This window comes from Scomber japonicus, chromosome 19, assembly GCF_027409825.1.
Source record: "Scomber japonicus isolate fScoJap1 chromosome 19, fScoJap1.pri, whole genome shotgun sequence".
Classification (NCBI taxonomy): domain Eukaryota; kingdom Metazoa; phylum Chordata; class Actinopteri; order Scombriformes; family Scombridae; genus Scomber; species Scomber japonicus.
The window spans coordinates 25874568-25896194 of record NC_070596.1 but is presented as its reverse complement, the minus strand read 5'-3'; the positions used below and the strand labels follow the sequence as shown (position 1 = coordinate 25896194).

Sequence of the window (21627 nt, the reverse complement as noted above, 5' to 3'; positions counted from 1 at the left end):
TATATACAGTACAGTGGTAGCAAAGATACGCGATGTGTTGTTTCAATTTATCCTCTTAATCATTGTCATTTAATACATATGATATTACAGAGTTTGACAGTCATAAACAGAATATATATATACAGTGTATTGAACATGAAAGAAATGTGACAAAATAAAAATAATAAACACTCATGTGGATTTGTGATCCTTTGTGAAATGTGAATTTAGTGGTATTACATCACTTGTTAATGACTGCTGGAGTGTTTAGGAAGTATTTCAGTCAACTTTACGTTATTTTTAAGTTATTTTTTGGTTTCATCACAACATAAAAGGACATCACAGACTAATCTAAGAAGATTTCAGGAGCTACAACATCATGTACCTGCTGAATTTACATACATATTTTGATCTCAAAGGTTCAGTGTGTAGAATTTAATGGCATCTAGCAGGACAGACTTGGCAGAAATGGAATATAATATTTATAAGTATGTTGTAATTAGTGTATAATCACCTGAAAATAAGAATTGTTTTTTGATTACCTTAGAATAAGCTCTTTATAGTAGAGGGTCTATTGCATTTTTCTGTGAGTTTTGCAGCCACCGTTTCTCCTACTCACTTAGAAAGGAAGGTGAGATGTATTCAGTTGGCTGCAATCTGCAACTTCACCACTAGATGCCACTAAATCCTACATACTGGTCCTTTAAAATATATAAAAACATCTTTTCATGTGAGCTGAATTGATCACCCATGAGTGCAATTAAAGGCCACCATCTTCGTAGTTTTCAGTCCTGAGCAGATGAGGGAGTTCAGATAAGATCTATATAACTTTTGTAGCTGCGAGGATGATGAGGATGATGATGATCACCACGATCACACCAATTATTATCATTAATTTAACGTTTTTCCACCAGTATTTCCTGGCCACCCGTGTGGATGTTTTTTGGAAGGAGTCAGCCTGAAAAGAGAAATAACAGAAACATAATAAAAGGTCAGTGATGGAAGAAGTACTCAGATCTACCAAAAAATATAACAAGTACGAGTACAACAATGTGAAAAGTCTCTTTTACAAGTTAAAGACATTCATCTGAAGTGTTAACAGCAACATTTACTGAAAATAAACTTTTAAAGACTGTGTAAAGTGAATTCAGACATTTTCTTCTAAACACATTAAATAGGTCATAAATGTATTAAATTTAGATTTGAATTGTGGAGCTAGGCTTCACAAACTGTGTTTCAAGATTTCTGTGTTCAGGATTTAGTGATTAGCATAAACCCGCCCCTGCTGCTGTAGAGGTATAAATACATTCAGCACACACTACTACTACTACAGTCTACAGTTAGCCAGTTAGCTGAGTTAGCTGCCTAGCTAGCTGCCGAATTAGCCGCTGAGCTAGCAGCAGAAAGCTCTCAGACGTAGCATCCATGTTTCTGGTAGAGGTGGTGACTTTGATTGACAGGTGACACTTGGTAGGGGGCGGGGTTTCAGTGGACAGAGAAAGAGGCTGATTTTTACACAACTTTGAAGCCTAATTTCATATATTTGGCGATTTTTTTAATCATTCAAATTTGGCAGGGTGGTTAACAACACACTTTTCTGTGGTATGTCAAACTCAGAACACATTTATTCTTACTTTACACAGATTTTAAGTGTTGATTCTGAAGAAAAATGTTCATTGTGAAAGATATTTATGGCAATAGACCATTGTCCTGTTATAGTACTGTATAATGAATTGGGTAGTTTAATCAAATGGTTCTCAATCTGAGGGTCAGGTACCTCTTAAGGGTCAAGATGAAGATACATGTTCTAATCAAAACTGCGACCACTAACTGGACTTGAGACTAACTGAACATTACTTTTTATTACATTGTTATATCCTGTCTAGATCTGGTATCCTTTTGGCTGTGTATTGTATTGTGCTGTGTGTGTTGTCTCTTCTATTTGTATTTTATTTGCTGTCTCATCTATTTGTATTCTTTTTATTTATTTACTAGGGACTATGGATGCAAATTAGCAGCTTTGCTATAATCCAGCATGTTCATCAATGTGCATGTGTCCCTATCCAAAAAGTATTTATTATTATTATTATGTTAGGCGTTGTGAAATGATTCATAAAAAAATCAAGATCTGCTTCACACATTTATATTCACTTTTTAAACTGCCTCTTTTGTGATATATCGGATTCTTTGGCCCTCGAGTCAATTAAACAAAACCATCTGAGACCTTTTGAGGAGAAATTGCTCTTTGTTGAAGCTGCTTACAACTCACACATCTGAAGTTAATTTATTTAAGATTTATATGGCATGAACAGTACACATCAATCAACGTTATTGTTCACACCACAATGTAAATTAGTTAGCCAAGAGACTAGTGTACATCTGTAGGTCAAAAACTTAGCAAAGCACAATAACAAAAAGGGTTGTGCCGGTCCTTATATATGAGGGGAGAGCATCCAAACATACTCCTTCTAATAGGAACAACACAGTCCCCTCTAAATGTGGACCTTGTTGCTCTTTCATTGTCCTTTCTGGTCACAAACTGGCTCAATGATGTAGGGGCAAGATCATGTAGGATTATAAAAACAAGGCAGGTGTCATTGTTTAGTCTGAGATTGTCCCATGTGTGAGAAGATTATACTTGTTGTGAATAATGTAGCAGTGGTGATATCTGTGGGGCTTTTTGTCCATGATTTGAAGGGCTTGTTTATAGAAGGACTCGAGCTGGTGTAGACGGGTTAATCCTGCTTGTGATGCAGAATGACAGATGGGAGAAAATCATTACGTGCATATATAACAGAGTGGCCTCAGCTGGCAGATAGGGATGAATGAATCTGAAATTGGCCACACTTCATTTCTTTGTGGTTTTTGATTGTTCGATTTGAATCCAAAATGAATCTGATACCTCTGTAGAGAGAAACATGCAATTTATTGACATTAGGGTGTAAGAATGATTGACTCAACCAGGACTTCAGTTAGATTATGTGCAGCCTGTTGTTGATTTTTGGCATGAGTGTAGAGAACAGTATCATCTGCATTGGAGACTGACAGATGGACTTATGGATGGAAGGTCATTTGTATATCAGCTGAAAAGGAGTGGGCCTAGTATATAGCTGGTTTCCTGTTTCGATAGTTTGAATAAGAAGACCTTGTGTTTGACTGTATCGAAGACATTGCTGAGGTCTAAAGAGAAAACACCAACTACACCCCCTCTGTCCATTTTTGATTTTAAACACTCTAACTAGATTGCATCCATTGCATGATTCAACCTAAACCCAGCATTGGATGCTGATGGGCCTGTAATAGCCAGCATCAGTTGGGTCTCCAGATTTGCATATCGGAGTAACAGCAGCAAACCTCCAGGCATCAGGAACAATGCCCTGCTTGATGGATTGGTTTATCAGATGGGCAGCTGTGTGGGTGAGAGTGTTTTTGTGCTTTTTCAGAAATGTGGTTTCTAAGTCACAGACATCCTTTTTGAATTTTTAATGAGAGAGAAGACTGGTTTTGTGTCGTCAATGGGGGGAAACTCCTATACAGACTACGAAAAACCAATTAAAGTTGTCCGAAAATGTGTGTGACAAGGATCACAACAGAGTCACTGTCACAAGCCAAAAAGGTTAAAAACCACTGGTATATATCTATGTTTTTTTTCCAAGTCTATCTTAAAACAATACTGACACCACAGAAAGCCCTTCCTGAAGCAATGTCAATGTAAGTGATACAGGAACAAATCCATGCTCCTGGTTCTGTGTGGAAATATACTCCAAAGTTGAGCTGAAGGTAATATGAGGTCTGCAGTCAGTATCTTTCAAATTCACTGTATTTTTAGTGTGAAAATCTCTTTCAGGCTTCAGACAGTGTTTTTATGCTGAGTAGCAGTAGTAGGGTGATAACACCAAACAGGAATTCTGCTCAAAAAAGAGTTACGTTGGAAAATATCCTCTTGACTTCACCTAAAATTGTCTTCAGTTGAACTTTACAAATCAGTTATGGTCAAAACGAGGCCTGTGTACATTGCTTTCTGGGGTTTCTTTGTGGCTTGTATGGACAACAGGAGCTACGAAACTGTTTTAATGTAAATATAGGCATGCCAGTATGTTAAATCTTTATCTATGAAAGAAAATAAAGCATTTAGATGAATGTAGTAAAGTCAAAACTGTACATTTCCCTCTTAAATGTAGTAGAGAAGAAGTATGAAGTGGCATAAAAGGGAAAAACTAGTAGTGCAATATCTGTACAGTACTTATGTATGCAGTTAGTTACTTTGCTCCACTTTGTGTTTTGAAGGAGTCATATCTTAAAAACTGCTTTAACATAGTAGTAGAGTCTCACTTTGTGTACTTACAGATGCCTGCAGGTCATCAGTCTTGCCAATCAGATCGTCTAATCGGTCGCCCCTCTCCAGCACTTTATTGATGTTGTCTTTCAGGATGACTTTGACCTCGTTCACCTGACCCTGCACCTGGTCAAGCTTTGACCCGCTGGGGGCCGGTGCTTCAGTGTTTGTGTCAGCCTGTGAAAAAATGGGAGGAAATAACAAGTGGGTCATGTGTTCGTTACCATATAAACTACACAGTGAAAGTCTGTCATTCAACTGGAAAAACACTCTCATTTAAATGACCAAACCTGACTTCCTGTTACTGTGTTAACAGGAAAGAGCGCTATCAGGCTTGACATGGTTTACCAACCCTGTGTGATTGTCACATGAAAACCTCAAACTCAGTAGTTAAACTCAGAGTAAACGTGCTTTAGAGAGCGTGTAGTGGCCATATTTTCCTGCAATATAGAGTCCTTTTAGGCAATGTCAAAATGAGGAACACATCTACTTCGGTGCTAAGGAAAAGAACAATATTTAAGATGAAAACTGAGCTTAACTTCAGTATTTAAAAAGTTAAACACTTACCATCGCAGCAATGTTTCTTATTCACAACCAAAAAGAATATTCAGCGTCATACGAAAAATATAAAATCCCCACAAAGTGCTGTCAGCCAGTGTAATAAACAAATAAAGAGATCTGTGCTTCTTGTGACTGCATGAGTCATACAGTAAGAGCAGAACAAATGTCTGCTGAAGGTTGCACCTTTTCTGTTACTCATTAACTACCTGTTACCTCAATCAAAGTCTCATTGGCTTAAGACGTGTCGAACTCAGTTGCCACAAATAGCTGCTTTCATTTCCTGCTTTTCATGAGCTCTGCCACAACCGATGAATGCACAGAAGAGCAAAAATATCACTAATACGTGGTCATTTAACACATAAAAACATCACAGAGCAGTTTAAACATCAAAAACATGTCAGTTAGTGTTAGTTTAGTGTGATTTACATACCATCAGCTGTCAGGATGCAGGCCAAACGCTGTTCTGATGTGTCCGGGCAAAGGGCTGCTCGCTGCACAAAGAGATTTGCAAGGCAATAAAGGGGTGAAGTCACTCGGGTTGCTTCACTTCATTTCCTCGTCCTGTGTTGTCAGCTTGTTTCAGTAGTACAGAAACCAGAAACCGTTTATCACACATGCTTTATGCATTCAGTTTTTAGTTTTCAGTGTCAGGAATTTATACACAGTTCTTTAATTATTATTTTTTTAAACTTTTGATTAGATTACATTTAAAAAGTTTTATAAGAGCACCATATCTCATAAAGAAATGTCACACCACCTGCCAGCAGTCTGTTATCTACAGCAATCTGTTTATGAGACGGCATATTCAAGATTAAATGAAAATATGTGTACTTAACGTAGTAAAATCGCCCCTATGTGTTATATTATATACTATATTAAATAAATGATCTAGAGCTAGAGCTAGAGATGTATATTTAGTAATTAAGGTTTTGGTTTTGTAATGTAAGTTTGTATGTGTTTACCTTTTCATGTGTAGACTTATTTCACTTGATATGCTTTTCATATTAGGCTTGTATTGTTTTGTACTATCTAGTTTTTATTGATCATTTAGTTGTTAATTATTATTGCTGTTTTTGTGGAGGCTAAATCCAAAAGAATAACTAATTAGATGATTAAGATTATTTAACAGTTGTAGTTAAGTGCTAGTAAATGCTAATTTTAATGATATCCTCTATACTGTATTGTAGTTTAAATGATGAATGTATAATATTTTGTATTACTATTAATCGTCTCCAGAAGATTAATCCTGTTGAGTTTGATGATCCGCTGATGTTGAGCGCCACCGTGAGCTTGACTTTTATGGTTTTGAGTGAAATATCTCAACAACGATTTAATGAATTGGCTTTAAATCTGGTACAAACGTTCATGTTCTACAAAGGATGAATCCTAATGAATTTGGTGATTCTCTGATGTTTAGTACCACCATTAAGTTGAAATGTATGTTTTTGGGTTGAAATATCTCAACAGCTATCGGATGGATTATCATGAAATTTGGTTTAGATATTTAATGTTCCCCTCAGGAGGAACTGAAACAACTTTTATCATCCCTTAACTTTGAATCTAGCTCCTCATCAGGTTTCAGTCTATTACAGCTACTGTGCTAATTAGCATGCTAATGTGGTGGAAAAGGTAAACATTATATTATAAGCTAATCTGTTTATGACTAAAATATATCAACAACCATTAAATGGATTACCATGAAATTTGGTTCAGATATTTAATGTTCCCCTCAGGATGAACTGAAACAACTTTGGTCATATCTTAATTTTGAATCTAGCATAGTCATCAGGTTTCAGTCTGTCCAATACTTTCCTTTCAGCCACAGCTACAGCTACTGCCCTAATTAGCATGCTAATATGGTGAAAAAGGCTAAAATATATCAACAACCATTAAATGGATTGACATGAAATTTGATATAGGCTAACTATGAATGCTCTCTAGAAGATGACTCCAAATTTGTTTATCCTCTGATGTTGAGCACCCCCATGAGGTCATTTATGGTTTCAGTCTGTCCAACACTTTCCTTTCAGCCACAGCTCGAGCTAACTGTGCTAATTAGCATGCTAATGTGCGTGGGTGGAAAAAGGTAAACATTATATCTGCTCATTGTGGACCTGATAGCATGCTAACATGAGCTTTTATCTCAAAGTACAGCCAAATATTCTGAGTACTGCAGTCAGAAGTAGTTTGAATGTCTTCCAACTGCAGTGTTACACAAAACATTGCTGCATTCACACCACAGTTTAATATTATTCAATACCAAACCTTCCCCCGCAGTTTTTGTTCCGCAGTTTTAACCTTCTCCACAAATGAATTGCATCACAACAACCGAAGTGTGTAGTTCTGCAAAGGGAAGTAGAAAGCATGACGGTGAGTAAGAGGAATTAACTGTAGCCTGTGGTATGTCAAAGGTCAAAAAAATGTTCATTCGTATGTTGACCAAACATTAATCTCAAAGCCAAATATTAACATTACAGAGTTTTAACTGATGTTACAGGTGGAGTGGGTTGTTTCCTTTTTCACCTGTTTGGTGTTTTCGCTATTAGGTCCCCCCCTCCCCCCTCTGTATGATGATACGTGTGGCTTTCTGGCTTTTTAAAGGGGACGGGGATCCAGCTAACGGGGCCAGTGGGTCATTCTGTAGCTGTGTGATAGTTGTTGCCAAAATAATAATAATAGTTTTAAGGGAGAGGGAAATCTCTTTAATTGATTTTCATTGTGTTTTATTCAGATTTTAGATAACTAGCGTTCAATTCAAGTGGCTTTGCTTTTTCTTCTTTGTTTGAGAAAGTGTTTTTTTTCTTTTTACCTTATTGTGAACCTTATTGTGAGACAGGAAGACCATCTTTCTTCATGCTCACGTCTATAGTTTTATTTCTCGTTTTTCAGTCATTCTGATCTTTCTCACTATAACTGAAATCATGTTTAAATCCAGGTTAAAAACACTTCTCTTCTCCTGTGCTTATTATGATTGAGCTCTTTTAAAGCACTTTAAATTAGTGTGGGGGGTGGGGGGTTAATTGTATGTTTTAATGTTTAATGTTTATAAATAAAACTGCCTTGCCTTGCCTATACTCAAAGCTCATAACTTCCTTCTGTTATTTCTGGAGCATCAATTAAGACATCACCAGATCACATCTAACCAATAGCATGGTTACACACCTTCATTGCCTGCCTATCATATCTTCCTCTCTGGTTTAGTGCTTTCTTGATGCTGTTTTGCGCAACCCACCAGTCTTCAGATTCATCAGTGCATCCCTATAGCAACCTCATCAGTCTCAGCAGAAGTCAGATTGAAGTCGATTGTCGTCAACCCCACTCTGTCGAGGCAGATGGCCGTCCACCTACAGTCCGGTTCTCCCTGAGGTTTCTCCTCATTAAAGGGTCAGGGTTAAGGGTTTCTCCTGGCTGCTATCGCCAAGTGCTGCTCATGTGGGAATATTGGGTCTCTTTAAACCTCCTGTTGTCCTCAGGTCAAGGAAGGACAGGAGGAAGGACAGGAGGAAGGAAGGTAAGGAGTTAGGAGGGAGAGAGGGAGGGAGGGAGGGAGGAAGGAAGGAAAGGAGTAAGGATGAAAAGAGGAAGGGATTTAGGAGAGAAGGAAGGAAGGAAGGAAGGAAAGGAGTAAGGAGGGAGGGAGGAAAGGAGGAAGGATGAAAAGAGGAAGGAATTTAGGAGAGAAGGAAGAAAGGAAGGGAGGAAAGAAAGGAGTAAGGAGTGAGGGAAGGAGGAAGGAAGGAAGAAAGGAAAGGAGTATGGAGGGAGGGAGGGAGGAAAGGAGGAAGGATGGAAGGAGGTGGGAGCAAAGAAAGAAGGGTGGAGGGGAAGAAGGAAGGAAAGAAGGAACAGTCAAAAGAGAGATGGGGTCAATTTGACCCGGGAGGATGACACAAGGGTTAAATAATTAAATTAAAGAGTACTGTCTAGACCTGCTCTATGTGAAAAGTGCCTTGAGATGACTTTCGTTATGATTTGGCGCTATATAAATAGTCATCAGCCACCACCACCATGCAGCTGGACTCCATTGGGGTTTCTATCTTGCTGCTGCTCTGGGCTGACATCCTTCAATTCAAAATCTCCCTGCAGAGTCCAAGCACCAAAGACTCTGACAATACTAATCAATATCATCTGTATAATAGACAACTCTTTTTTTTCTCTGGTCTCTCCTGATTGAAAAATTGTGTTAATCCTACTCTGTTTATCTTGTTTTGTTTTTCCCTGAGTGACATCATTGTTATTCCCATCATCCTTTTTATTTTTATATCCAGGAAATAGTAATACCTGATCTCAGGATGTTGTTTGCTGATAAAGGATCTGTGCATGATTCATACAAGCTCAACCTTGTGATGGAGGGTGTTGATCTTTGGTGAATGAATGTCCCCAAATACTGAAGAGACAGGAGTGGCATTAGATTGATTGAAATTAAATAAACATATATAAAACAGCTATCTGTGCTATTACAAGAAATACAATAAGACGAGTGATGAAGACAAATGGACTTTGAACAGTATAGTAAGGTATTCAGTCACATTTTTACTGGGTGTTTAATGTTTGACTCTGAACAAAGGAGGTTAACAGATACATAAAGTGTGTCATATAAAGCTGGATGTCAGTATTCATGTAGGTAATAAACCCAGTGGTGGAAAGTATCCAAGTACATTTACTCAAGTACTGCACTTAAAGGATCATAGCGTAGGATTTAGTGACATCTACTGGTGAGGTTGCAGACTCCAACTAACTGAATACCCAAAAATAAAGGCCATCTCTAGAGCCCCTGTTTGGTTTGTCCTTTCTGGGCTACTGTTCGAAACATCATCTATCAATCATTCTAAGGTAACAAAAACATAATGATTCTTATATTCATGTGATTATAAACTAATAAAAAATACTTATGAATATTATATTACATCCGACAAAGAGATGTGGAGTGATGTGCAACAAAGATCTGCAGCCGCATGGACCCCGAGACATTGGGGTTTATAGCCCGTCAGTCAGCAGGGCAACGGTTACTTTTAAGGACATTTGGTAGAAAAGTAATGGGTCTACATAGTTGTTAATGTCTGACAGAAAACTGAGTGTAGTTTTCTATCAATCAATCAATCTTTATTTGTATAGCGCCAAATCACAACAGAGTTATTTCAAGGCACTTTACACATAGAGCAGGTTCTAAACCGAACTCTTCAGGTTTTAACTTTAAAGAGACCCAACATTCCCACATGAGCAACAGTGGAGAGAAAAAACTCCCTTTTAACAGGAAGTAACCTCAGAACCAGACTCAGAGTGGGAGAACATCTGCCTTGACCGGTTGGGGTAGAGAGGAGAAAGAGGAAGGATAGGAGAGGAGAGAGGAAGGAGAGGAGAGAGAGAGGAAGGAGAGGAGAGAGAGAGGAAGGAGAGGAGAGAGAGGAGAGAGAGGAAGGAGAGGAGAGAGAGAAAGGAAGGATAGAGGAGAGAGAGGAAGGAGAGGAGAGGAGAGAGGAAGGAGAGGAGAGAGAGAGGAAGGAGAGGAGAGAGAGAGGAAGGAGAGGAGAGAGAGAGGAAGGAGAGGAGAGTAAGGAGAGAGAGAGGAAGGAGAGGAGAGAGAGGAAGGAGAGGAGAGAGAGGAAGGATAGAGGAGAGAAGCACAATGAAAATCAACAATGAAACTAGAAGGTCCGGGACTGGAATCTGTCATCCGGACGTCTCCAGGCCCAGATTACCTGTGAGACCAGAAAGCACAGACAACTCCGAGGAAGAAGTTTAGCTTATTGAATGCATTAATAGTTTTCCGTGTCAAACTACAGAACCAGTCAAAAGGTTGGACATTGGAGTATTTCCAGACTCCTGGCAGGTACTTTACATATTAGCATAAAAATTGATTGGTTACTTACCAACTAAACCACATTTTTTATATATTTATAATTTATACCAAATTGCACCAGCCTCACTGTAAACTATATAATTATAGCTATATAATACCTGCAAATTACTCAGATAATTTCCAAGAAACTAGTATGAAATTAAGGGACCTGTAAAATAAAAAGCTACCAAAAAGGTATGCCAGCATATCTTTAGACTGAGAACACATCTTTATTCATTTTATTTCATACTTCAGAGATCCTGCGCTCGGTTTCTGTGTCATCTTGAGTCTTTCTGTCAATTTCACAAGAAACTTTAGTTATTCATGCTTATTCATGCAGATAGTCACTATGATTCAGCAGCTGCACACATTTTAATTTGGGTGTGTAATTTTAGGTTTTCTTGCTCGAAAAAACAGGTGGAGTGGACGAGGTTGAAAATATTAAGAAACTTCACTGTGAACTGGATTCATTGGGAGTATTTCCACAGTGGAGAATGTGATGTATAATTCAGTTAATATAAAAGGTAATGAAGTGAAGTTTTGGTGTTGTACTGGTCGTCTGGCTCTGAAGAGCAGGTTCATCAGACTGTGAGTGGACAGCAGTCACATGACTCAGGTGTCACATGATGCAGGTGTCACATGACGCAGGTGTCATCGATGGTGGAAATAAAAAAGCAAACTGTGGTTTACGGGTTTACAGCCGGGAGTGTCTGACTGCTGAGAGAGCAGCTGCAGAGATGTTTATTGTGTTTGTGAAGGTAGTTTATGGCTGGTTCAGTTGTCACATTTCATAAAGGATCACAAATCCAATGAGTGTTTATTATTTTTTTTCATTTGGGTATTTAAATTCATGCCAGTCATCTACGGTGTTGCTGATGGCTTTTTGCACCCAGAACTAGAAAATATGACTATTTGTACGGACTTGCTCATAGCCAATCAACACAAGCGCTCTTCGATTTTAATGCAACATGTGATTGGCCCACTGCCACAGCAGCTACGACCCGTCTGTGGTGGTGAAGTCATGGTGAATTTGAGTTAGCGTGCTTAGCAGTTAGCAGTTCAGCAGCCAAGATGCCACCTAAATGCTCTAAAGTGTGTCTACACTTCACGCCTGTTACACCAGTGAAAAGTGTGAAAGGTGCCTTGAGATGACTTTTGTTGTGATTTCGCATTATATAAATAAAGACTGATTGATTGAGTTCTCAGCCACCAAATTTTCTATCTTGCTGCTACTATCAGGACTGACATCTTTCAATTCAAATTCTCCCTGCAAAGTCCAAGTGCCAAAGACTTATAATACTAATCATTAGTATCATCTGAATAATAAACAACTCCATTTACTTTAATCTCTGGTCTCTCCTGGTTGAAATAAAAACCCAATTTTGTGTTAATCCTACTCCGTTCACGTTGGTTTTTCCCTGAGTGACATCATTGTTATTCCCCTCATCCTTTTTATTTGTATATCCAGGAAGGTAATACCTGATCTCAGGATATTGTTTGCTGATAAAGGATCTGTGCATGATTCATACAAGCTCAACCTTGGGATGGAGGGTGTTGATCTTTGGTGAATGCTCCCCAAATATTGAAGAGACAGGACTGGCATTAGATTGACAAGCTATCTCTGCTATTACATGAATTAAAATGACACAAGTAATTAAGACAAATGGACTTTAAACAGTACAGTAAGGTATTCAATAACATTTTTACTGGATGTTTAGTGCTTCCCTCTGAACAAAGGAAGCTCACAGATACTCACAGGACTACAGAGAAGTATGCATTTGGACATTGTATCAGACTCTGTATTTTATGTTGTGTTGTACATTTCCTGTTTTATTTTGAAAGCTCCTTGCCTGTTTTGTTTGCCTGATTCCTGCTAGCCTTTTCGTGTATGACCACCTGCCTCCTCTTTGGATTAAAGAGCTTGCCTTACTGGACTTTGTACCTCTGCCTTGCTTCCCCTTCTTGCAACTGGGTCCACACTCACCAGCCGTTACACATTGTGTTCCTCACGTATTCAGAAAGTGTAAATCACATCGCAGCTGTCTGTTTAAACCTGTGCTTTTAAGAAACGGCTTCATCTGTAAGTTCCTTTCTGTTTAGTTACTTTAACATCTTTATATGACCAGTGTTGGGTTTCAGTTCAATATTTTTGATAATTAGTTTATTGTAGACTGTCATTTCCATTTTGTATTATATAAATTCATGCTCTTTTAAGCATTTTTTACATTTGTTTTTCTATTATCTTTATTTCACTAATGTATAAGTGCTGATATTTAGTTATAAGGACTGCTTTTTCACCGTTTTATAAATGTAAAGATATTTTCCTTAATGAAATCCGGCCAAACACAACAACCTCCCTGTTCCTTGGAGGATGAAATGAAGAGAAATATTTGTGTTAAGCTAGCTGTATAGTTAAAGAAACACGCACACATGAAGGAATTGTTCATCAGTCCCTGACACTGAACACTCATTTGGAGGAGGAGGTGATGTGATGCAACTGGTGTGGTTTCACCCCTGTACTCTCTGGAAAAGCTCTCTGACCTGCGAGCAGCTCCTTTGCCTGGACATATAAGAACAGCGCTGGCCTGCATCCTGACAGCTGATGGTAAATCACACAAAACTAACACTCACTAACATGTTTGTATGTTAAACTGCTCTGTGATCATCTGCTTCTAACAGGTTCTCCCCACTCAACGACAGACCTGTTGAGACACAGACTCAGACACAGAAAATAGGCAGCTCGATAGTCAGAAATGTTAAATTAATGACACTGGTGACCATAGTTAAATGTATTCCTGGGGTCAGAGTGATATTGAGTCAAATTTGACACTGCTGGGTGAGGATAAGCATAGATATGGTACAATTATTATACATGTCGGTGGAAATGACAGCTATTTATATCAATCTGAAGTCACAAAAATGAATGTTGAGTCATACTCCCTGTTTGTACCTCCCGTTTTTTCACAGGCTGACACAAACGCTGAAGCGCCGGCCACCGGCTCGCCTGAGTTTGACCAGGAACACAGTCAGGTCAGCGAGGTTAAAGGCATTCTGGAGGACAACATCAATACATTGCTGGAGAGGGACAACCGATTAGATGACCTGCTGGCATCTGTAAGTACACAAAGTGAGACTCTACTCAGTTGTCGAAGGAGTTTTCTTATATTAATCCTTCAAAACACGAGGAAAGTATTAGAAAAGTGGTGGAAAGTAACCAACTCTATCTATCTATCTATCTATCTATCTATCTATCTATCTACAGACTTCTTACATTGTTGTATTCATACTTTTATATTTGTTGTTAAAAGATAAGTACTTCCTCTATCACTGTTGTTTTATGTTTCTGTTGTTTCTCTTTTCAGGGTGACTTCTTCCAAGACACCTCCACATCGAGGCCCAGGGAATGCTGCTCGGTGTTCATTAAAATAATGTTAATAATTGTTTTGATTTTGGTGATCACCATTGTCCTCGTCATTGTCAGACATTACATTGGTGGGTGACAAATAAGGGTTGGCAAAATGACCAATTAAAAAATATCTTTAGAAATTGTCTTAAAAGCAGCATCAGATTTGTTAAAATGTATGTTTTATATTTTTGTATTTTGAAATGACATTTGCACCACATTTTTACTTGTGTACTTATACTATAAAAGTAAATGTTTCCTGATTGTTTTTATGGTTACACCACTTAGAAATTTTCACCATAATCCTCTAATATATTCTCTCAAAATGGATTAAAAGCAGAAATTTGATGCTGGGTCCACAAAAAAAGAATGTGTGCAAGTTATTCATACTTTTATTTTCACATTTTAACCCTTTAAATTTAAACTAAACCACATGGACACAAAAACACATATTATTGACCCATATGCATATTTGAACTCCTTTATCTGCTCAGGACTGAAAACTACAAAGATAGTGGCCTTTAATTGCACTCGTGGGTGATCATTTCACCTCACGTGAAGAGATGTTTTTATATATTTTAAAGGACCTGTTGTAGGATTTAGTGACATCTAGTGGTGAGGTTGAGGATTGCAGGCAACTGAACACACCTCCCCTGCGAAACTCACAAAAATCAAGTAATTCTTATTTCCAGGTGATTATAAACTAATTGAAACATACGTAGGAATATTATATTCCACTTCTGCCGAGTCTGTCCTGTTGGATGCCATTAAATTCTACACACTGAACCTTTTAGATGGAAATATGTATGTAAATTCAGCAGGTACATGATGTTGTAGCTTCTGAAAGCTTATTAGATTAGTCTGTGATGTCATTTTATGTTGTGATGGAACAAGAAATAACTTGCAAAATAATGTAAATGTAAAGTTGACTTAAATACTTCCTAAACACTCCAGCAGTCCTTAACAAGTGATGTAATATCATTAAAGTCACATTTCATAAAGGATCTGGTTTTCTGTGCTGGTTTTCAGTGAACACTAATGTCTTGAGTCATACACTGCCTTGAGATTATTGAATCCATTATATCTGTCTGTCCGTGTCTTGTGATTTGTGAATGAAATAGCAATACTTAAACATGTGACTAATTGAACTGTATAGGCAACCTGGTGCCTGCTCAGGCTCAGCTGAACTAGTTATTTGGCTTTTGCTAAAAAAATAATTAAATCAAATAAATAATCAAAATAATTAAGGTGGATTTTAATGGCCAGCTTTTTCCTGGGGGTGCCAATCCAGCCTTGCACTTATTAGCACTTAACTTCAACTATAAAATATACACACATCAGTCTTAATAATCTAATTTAGTTCTTCTTTTGGATCCCTATTAGCCCAGTTATTTCCCCAGTAGTATTTACTGGTACATTAACTCAAATACTGTATTCCTATTGCCTACTACTTTATACTTAGTACTCCACCACATTTATCTAACAACTTACTAGTAGGTACAGGTATATAGTGAGTAGGGCTGTCAAACAATTAATTTTTTTAATCGAGATTAATCACAGAATTTCCATAGTTAATCACGATTAATCGCGTTTTGAATTGCATGTTTAAAATCCTGTTATTTTACATTTCAAGGCAGTTTTAAGCCCATAATGTAAAGCATTTCTTACCAGAGTGTCTTAACTGGGAATCAATCACGGCTCTGTTGCAACTCCCACACTCCAAAATGGTCCTTTGGTGGAGCTGAGGCTCACTTGGCTGCACCTGGGTGTTTAGCGTGGAGGTGCTAACTCAAACTCCACGTACTCTGGTGGTAGTTAAACTCCGTTTGACACAAGTTGCATTTTACTTTTGACTTTTTTAAAGGAAGTTTGAAGTTTTTTAAAGTTAAACAAGCCGTTCAAAAGTCCAGTAGCTCTCTTACTTTCCATCAGCGCGGTAGGTTTACTGCAGGAGGCCACTTCAAAGCATAGCGCTACAGCTAGAGGAGCCGTCTACGGGGGAGTAGAAGGGACAAAAAGGCTTGCAACATTAAAATGTGATTCAAAAAATTAACGCGTTATGGATTGCATTAATCTAATCGCGATTAACGTGTTAACGCTGACAGCCCTAATAGTGAGTTTACAAAATATTATGCATTCTTATCAATTAAACTACCAAACAGTATAAAAAGTATAATTAAATTTAGCACTTAACTACAACTGTAATATACATATGCACATATTAAAAAGCAAAACCCTAAAAACTAAACACACATCTATGTGTATAAATCTAGATAATTTATGTTTCTATTTAGTAAAGTATATAACACATACACAGGGTCTGTTTTACTGCATTGAGTACTTACATATTTTCACTTAATCTTGAATTTGCAATCTCATAAACAGATTACTGTAGATAACAGACTTCTGGCAGATGGTGTAACATTTCTATATGAGATATGATGCTCATATAAAACTTAATAAAAAAAAATGTAATTTAGTGTGTATTGAAATCATTGTAATGTGAGCTTGTGTCGTATATCTCTCGATCTGATAATGATGCAAGCAGGATTCTGGAGGAAGTGAGGTCACTGGGACTCCCGGAAGGTAAGCATCCGGAAGTTGTTTTCCTCACGCATTCAGAAGGTGAGCCGAGCAGAGCTTTCTGCATGAGCTGAAGTTTTCATCTGTAAGTTCCCTTCTGTTTACAGTTATATTAACATCTTTATATGATTACCAGTCATTTACATTCTTTATTATATACAAAAATGTTCTTTTATATAGATATATAAATATATATAAAAAATGAAGGATCTGTTTCTCACCCTGTATTCCCTGGAAAATCTCTTGGTGCCGCGAGCAGCTCCTTTGCCTGGACACGTCAGAACAGCCCTGGCCCGCATGCTGACAAGTTATGGTATGTAAATCACACAACACTAACTAACACGGCTCTGCACCATGGAAAGCCATGGTACAGTAACTATCAAGCCCCCTGTAGCCAGTGCAAGCTGATTTAGACATAGTGTATGTCCCAACATTATTCCCATGGTAGTTACCGAGCAACTGGGAAATGAGGGCAACTGGGTGACTGTTCGTGTATCTCTAATCAGAAGCCCGCATTTCACCAACCATCAAACAGTTCATGTTTTTTCAGCGACACACCCACTGAGACACAGACTCTTATAAATAAGGAGCTCCATAGTCAGAAATGTGCAGTTAGTGACACTGGCAACAATAGTTAAATGTATTTTGTGGACCGACAGAGTCAAATTTGACACTGCTGGCTGAAAAAATTGTCCCAGCAATGGCTGCCCCCCTAAACCTTGGAGGTGGTTGGCGAAAATGTGAACGCACAGATGGACGGAACAACATCCCACTCTCCAATTATAGCAGTAGGATGTGCATTGTCAGTATTGTTTTAACATACACTTATACGAGTGGTTTTCAACCTTTTGACTATGCCTAAGATTTATCTTGTGACCCTTTAGAGGGGTCTGACTCCTCATAAAGTATCTATCTATCTATCTATCTATCTATCTATCTATCTATCTATCTATCTATCTAACATCTAACATCTAACATCTAACACCTTGAGCCAAAATACAGTAATGTGTCATTGTTCAGTTTGTTATAGTCTTTTTTAGTTGAAATTATGAATGAGCACACTCTCGGATCAGTAAAATGATCTTACTGATCACCACATCAGTATAATATCTTTCACAGTGACCATTTCTGCAGAATTAGTACTTAAAGGTTAGATATATTAAGTACATTTTGCTGTTTTATACTTCAGATGAATGCCTTTAACTTGTAAAAGAGACTTTGCACTTCTTCCATCACTGATGTTTTATCATGTTTCTGTTATTTCTCTTTTCAGTCTGACTCCTTCCAAAATACATCCACAGGGGGGACCGGTGAATACGACTGCAATATCATTAAAGTACTGACAGTATTTGGTTTGATTGTGCTGATCATCACTCTCATTCTCATTGTGAGATATCTGTGTCCGCTCCCTATGTGAACTCCTTTGTCTGCTGAGCGTGTGTGTGGGATTTAGTGGCATCTGAAATACTAACAAGTGATGTAATACTATTAATACCATTAAATTCACATTTCACAAAGGATCACTAATCCAAATTTAGTGTTTATTATTTTTATTGCACATGGTCCGGCTGGGCATTTGGGTATTTAAGTCCATGCCAGTCATCTACGGTGTTGCTGATGGTCAGAGGCAAACAGTTTTTGACATTAATCGTGGGTGTTGGGCTATATTTGGTTTGTTTTATTGTTTAGCTTATGTGAAATCTTATGAAAGGTACAGACACTGCATTACAAGGATATCTTGGAAAGAAAGTAAATGCATTGTGATCATCTACTGGAAATACTGAATAGCCTTTCATTCATGTTTGCGAATACATGTCCAAACAATTACTGCTATTAGCAGCCAGTAGCAGCTTAAGTGTGGGGCTTAGTCACTACAGAGTATTGATCTGGGTATTCTCTCAATACACAATGGATGGAACAGATTTGATAATGAAGCACTGACACAGCACTCTGAAAACAGAGCGGAGTGGATAGACTAATGTACTGATTATCGACATGGTTGTGTGTGTTGTTGTTGACAGTGGAAAAGGCGAGGGGGGGTCCACACTAATCATTTTGTAAGTGACTGGGACTTGTCTTAATATTTAATAACTAAACCTGGGTATCGATCTTGATACCTTTAAGGTATTGGCCGAATTAAATCGATACCAAGTAGTATTGAATTGTCTCCCGTCGAAAGATATCTGCAATCGATCCTTTTTGCACCCACAGCTAGAAAATATGCCAATCAAGCGCTCTTCGATTAAACGTGACATGTGATTGGTCCACTGCCACAACAGCTACGACCCGTCTGTGGTGGTGAAGTCGTGGTGAATTTGAGTTAGTGTGATTAGCAGTTCAGCAGCCAAGATGCCACCTAAACACTCTAAAGTGAGTCCACACCAAGGTTATTATAGTTTTGAAATTTAGTTTAGTTTTTTTATTTTTTATTTAGTTTGCTTTTTTATTTCAGTTTAGTTTTAGTTAGTTCAACAAGTGATTTAGTAGTTGTAGTTTAGTTTTTATTTAGTTTTAGTTTTTCAGGTATTAAGAGAAAGCCTTGACTTGTAGAAGCTGAAAAGGATTTATCAAGTCCTTTTATTATTCTTATCTATCAGTAGGTCGTACTCCAAGTAGTCCCATATTGCATATTGGGCTGTGGCGTTTTTGTCCTGCAACTTTAGCCATTTCTAGCTAATCATAAAATGCCTGCTAAGCACCTTCTTCTTGCAGTATGCGGCAGATGATATCCGCTATGCTGCCCCCTTCTGGAGGGTTTAGGGGTAGCAGCAGCATAGCGGCTGCTGCAGGACAGGGAGAAAACGAAACGAAGCTGAATTTATCTGCAATTCAGTTTAGTTTTAGTTAGTTTTACATTGTTCATTGTAGTTTTTATTTAGTTTTAATTTCAGTTAACTAAATTATTTTTTATTGCAAGTTTTAGTTTTAGTCTTAGTTTTCGTTAACTATAATAACCCCGGTCTACACTACACGCCTTTTACACCGGATAAAAGACAGAGCACCAAATGTGCAATAGGTATCGAAATCAGGTACTGAATTGGTATCGGTATCGCTTTAAGGATACTTGGATTGGTACTGGTATCATACCGGTACCGTCATTTTTTAAATGGTACCCACCCCTATTAATAACGAAACCTAAATAACAAAATGTACATCTAGCCTATGTGTATAGCTCTAGATCATATCTGTCTTTTAAGTAAATTAGCCTACATAACACATAGACAGGCAGGGGCCACTTTGAGTATTTACATATTTTTATCTAATCTTAAATTTGCAGTCTCATAAACAGATTACCTCAGATAATAGACTGCTGGTAATATGATAAGATATGATTATGTATTGGGCCCGTAGGGAAATTTGTCTTTGACTCATTGCTGCACGCATCAATGCCTCCACACTTACAGTAGATAGACAACATTCAATCACAACAAAACATTACACATAATCATCCCATTGCAAAAACACAAAAACACATTGCACGTAACAGATATTGCACAAACCCCCTTTAGCTAAATCACCATGACACCATTGCGCAGTAATGAGTAATGTGGGTGTGAGGTATGGTCCTCTGATAAAAATAAAAAAAAAGTTTAATGTTCTATTAAAAAACTGAAAAAAAAAACCTGTTCATCAATTCCTGACACTGAACACTCATCTGCTCGAGTAAAGTGAAGCAACCGGAGTGACTTCACTGTGTGTTTTCTGGAAAACCTCTTGGTGGGAGCAGCAGCCCATTGCCTGCATCCTGACAGCTGATGGTAAGTCACACAAAACTAACAATAACTGACATGCTTTTATCAATTAAACTACAATGTCTTAAATGATTATATGTATTCGTGATGTTTTTTTAATCTAGGACACTTAAATTACTGGCATGACATGACATGATTACTGTAAACCACACCGTGTTGACGTGCTGACGTGCTGCGGTGAGCGTATTGTGTCATTAAAAAAACAGACGCTTCTTCTGTTCAAGCACTCCTTTAGATTATCTCCATCTTTTAGTGTCCTCTCGTTAAATTAACTGAGCCGATCAAGCAAGTGTAGCCCCCCTATCCCCCCCGGACCGGTACTTCCCGAGCAGCCGGGACCTAAGGGAGGCTGGGTGTCTGTTCCTGGGTGTCACTGCTCGATTTCCGACGCGCAGATCCGGTGATGGGTAGACAGGTGCCAAAAAGTGCGTGTGCCCGCAGCCTGAAAACCGCAGTTTACATGCATCTACAGCTGCTTTTATCTGGATCAAACAGCCACTACGAGCAAATACACTAACCGTATGTCCGAGCTAATAGCCAAGGTATGTATTTGTGAAACGATAATGTTTCTTTTAACAGCGGCCAAATATCGTCTATAGAGTAATCACGCGATGATAGGCAATAGGCTAATGTTATTGTTTATGTTTGTGTGTTTGTTATGTCTAATATCCTTGTTGAATAGACTGTAATTGACATGATTTATGGTTTATGATCTGGCTTATGTATGCAATATAGACATGCTCTCTTTTTACCATTACCATTGTGATTCTGCATTATTTTACCTTCTCTGTGCCCTAGATTATAATCAGTCCAATCATTTTTACCAGGGTAAAATAGTAATAAAAAAGCAGGAATAGACCTATAACACATACAATATAGTTGCCAAAAATACATCCCAGCTCTTAATTTGGGATTTAAAGGGTTGTTCTGCCTCAAAATGACTTCAAATCACTCATCAGTTATATGTTTTATGATTATACCTCATCCAGTACTCTTTACAAGGTAAACAGGATTGGTTTACATGGCAACAAACACATGACAGACTTGTTTTCTCCCCACCAATTCTTTCACAGGCTGACACAAACACTGAAGCGCTGGCCCCCCGCTCGTCTAAACTTGACCAGGTGAAAGGTCAGGTCAACGAGGTTGAAGTCATTCTGGAGGACAACATCAA

The 21627-nt window shown here is 38.0% G+C and overlaps 1 protein-coding gene across 2 annotated transcripts; it reads right to left on the bottom strand.

Annotated features, from left to right (window-relative positions):
* Positions 1–18: 18 nt before the first annotated feature.
* si:ch73-234b20.5 (uncharacterized protein LOC449923 homolog) lies at positions 19–5385 on the bottom strand. Of its 2 annotated transcripts, none has more exons than XM_053340070.1 (3): positions 4883–5017; positions 4325–4492; positions 19–937 (listed from the first exon to the last, which is right to left on the bottom strand). In XM_053340070.1, exons 1-3 carry the CDS (start codon positions 4883–4885, stop codon positions 800–802), a joined length of 309 nt encoding a protein of 102 aa, XP_053196045.1. In that variant the 5' UTR covers positions 4886–5017; the 3' UTR covers positions 19–799. The 2 variants fall into 2 exon arrangements, with proteins under 2 accessions (XP_053196045.1, XP_053196044.1); XM_053340069.1 differs by lacking the exon at positions 4883–5017 and adding an exon at positions 5307–5385 and having other exon boundaries at positions 583–937.
* Between the last annotated feature and the right edge of the window lie 16242 nt (positions 5386–21627).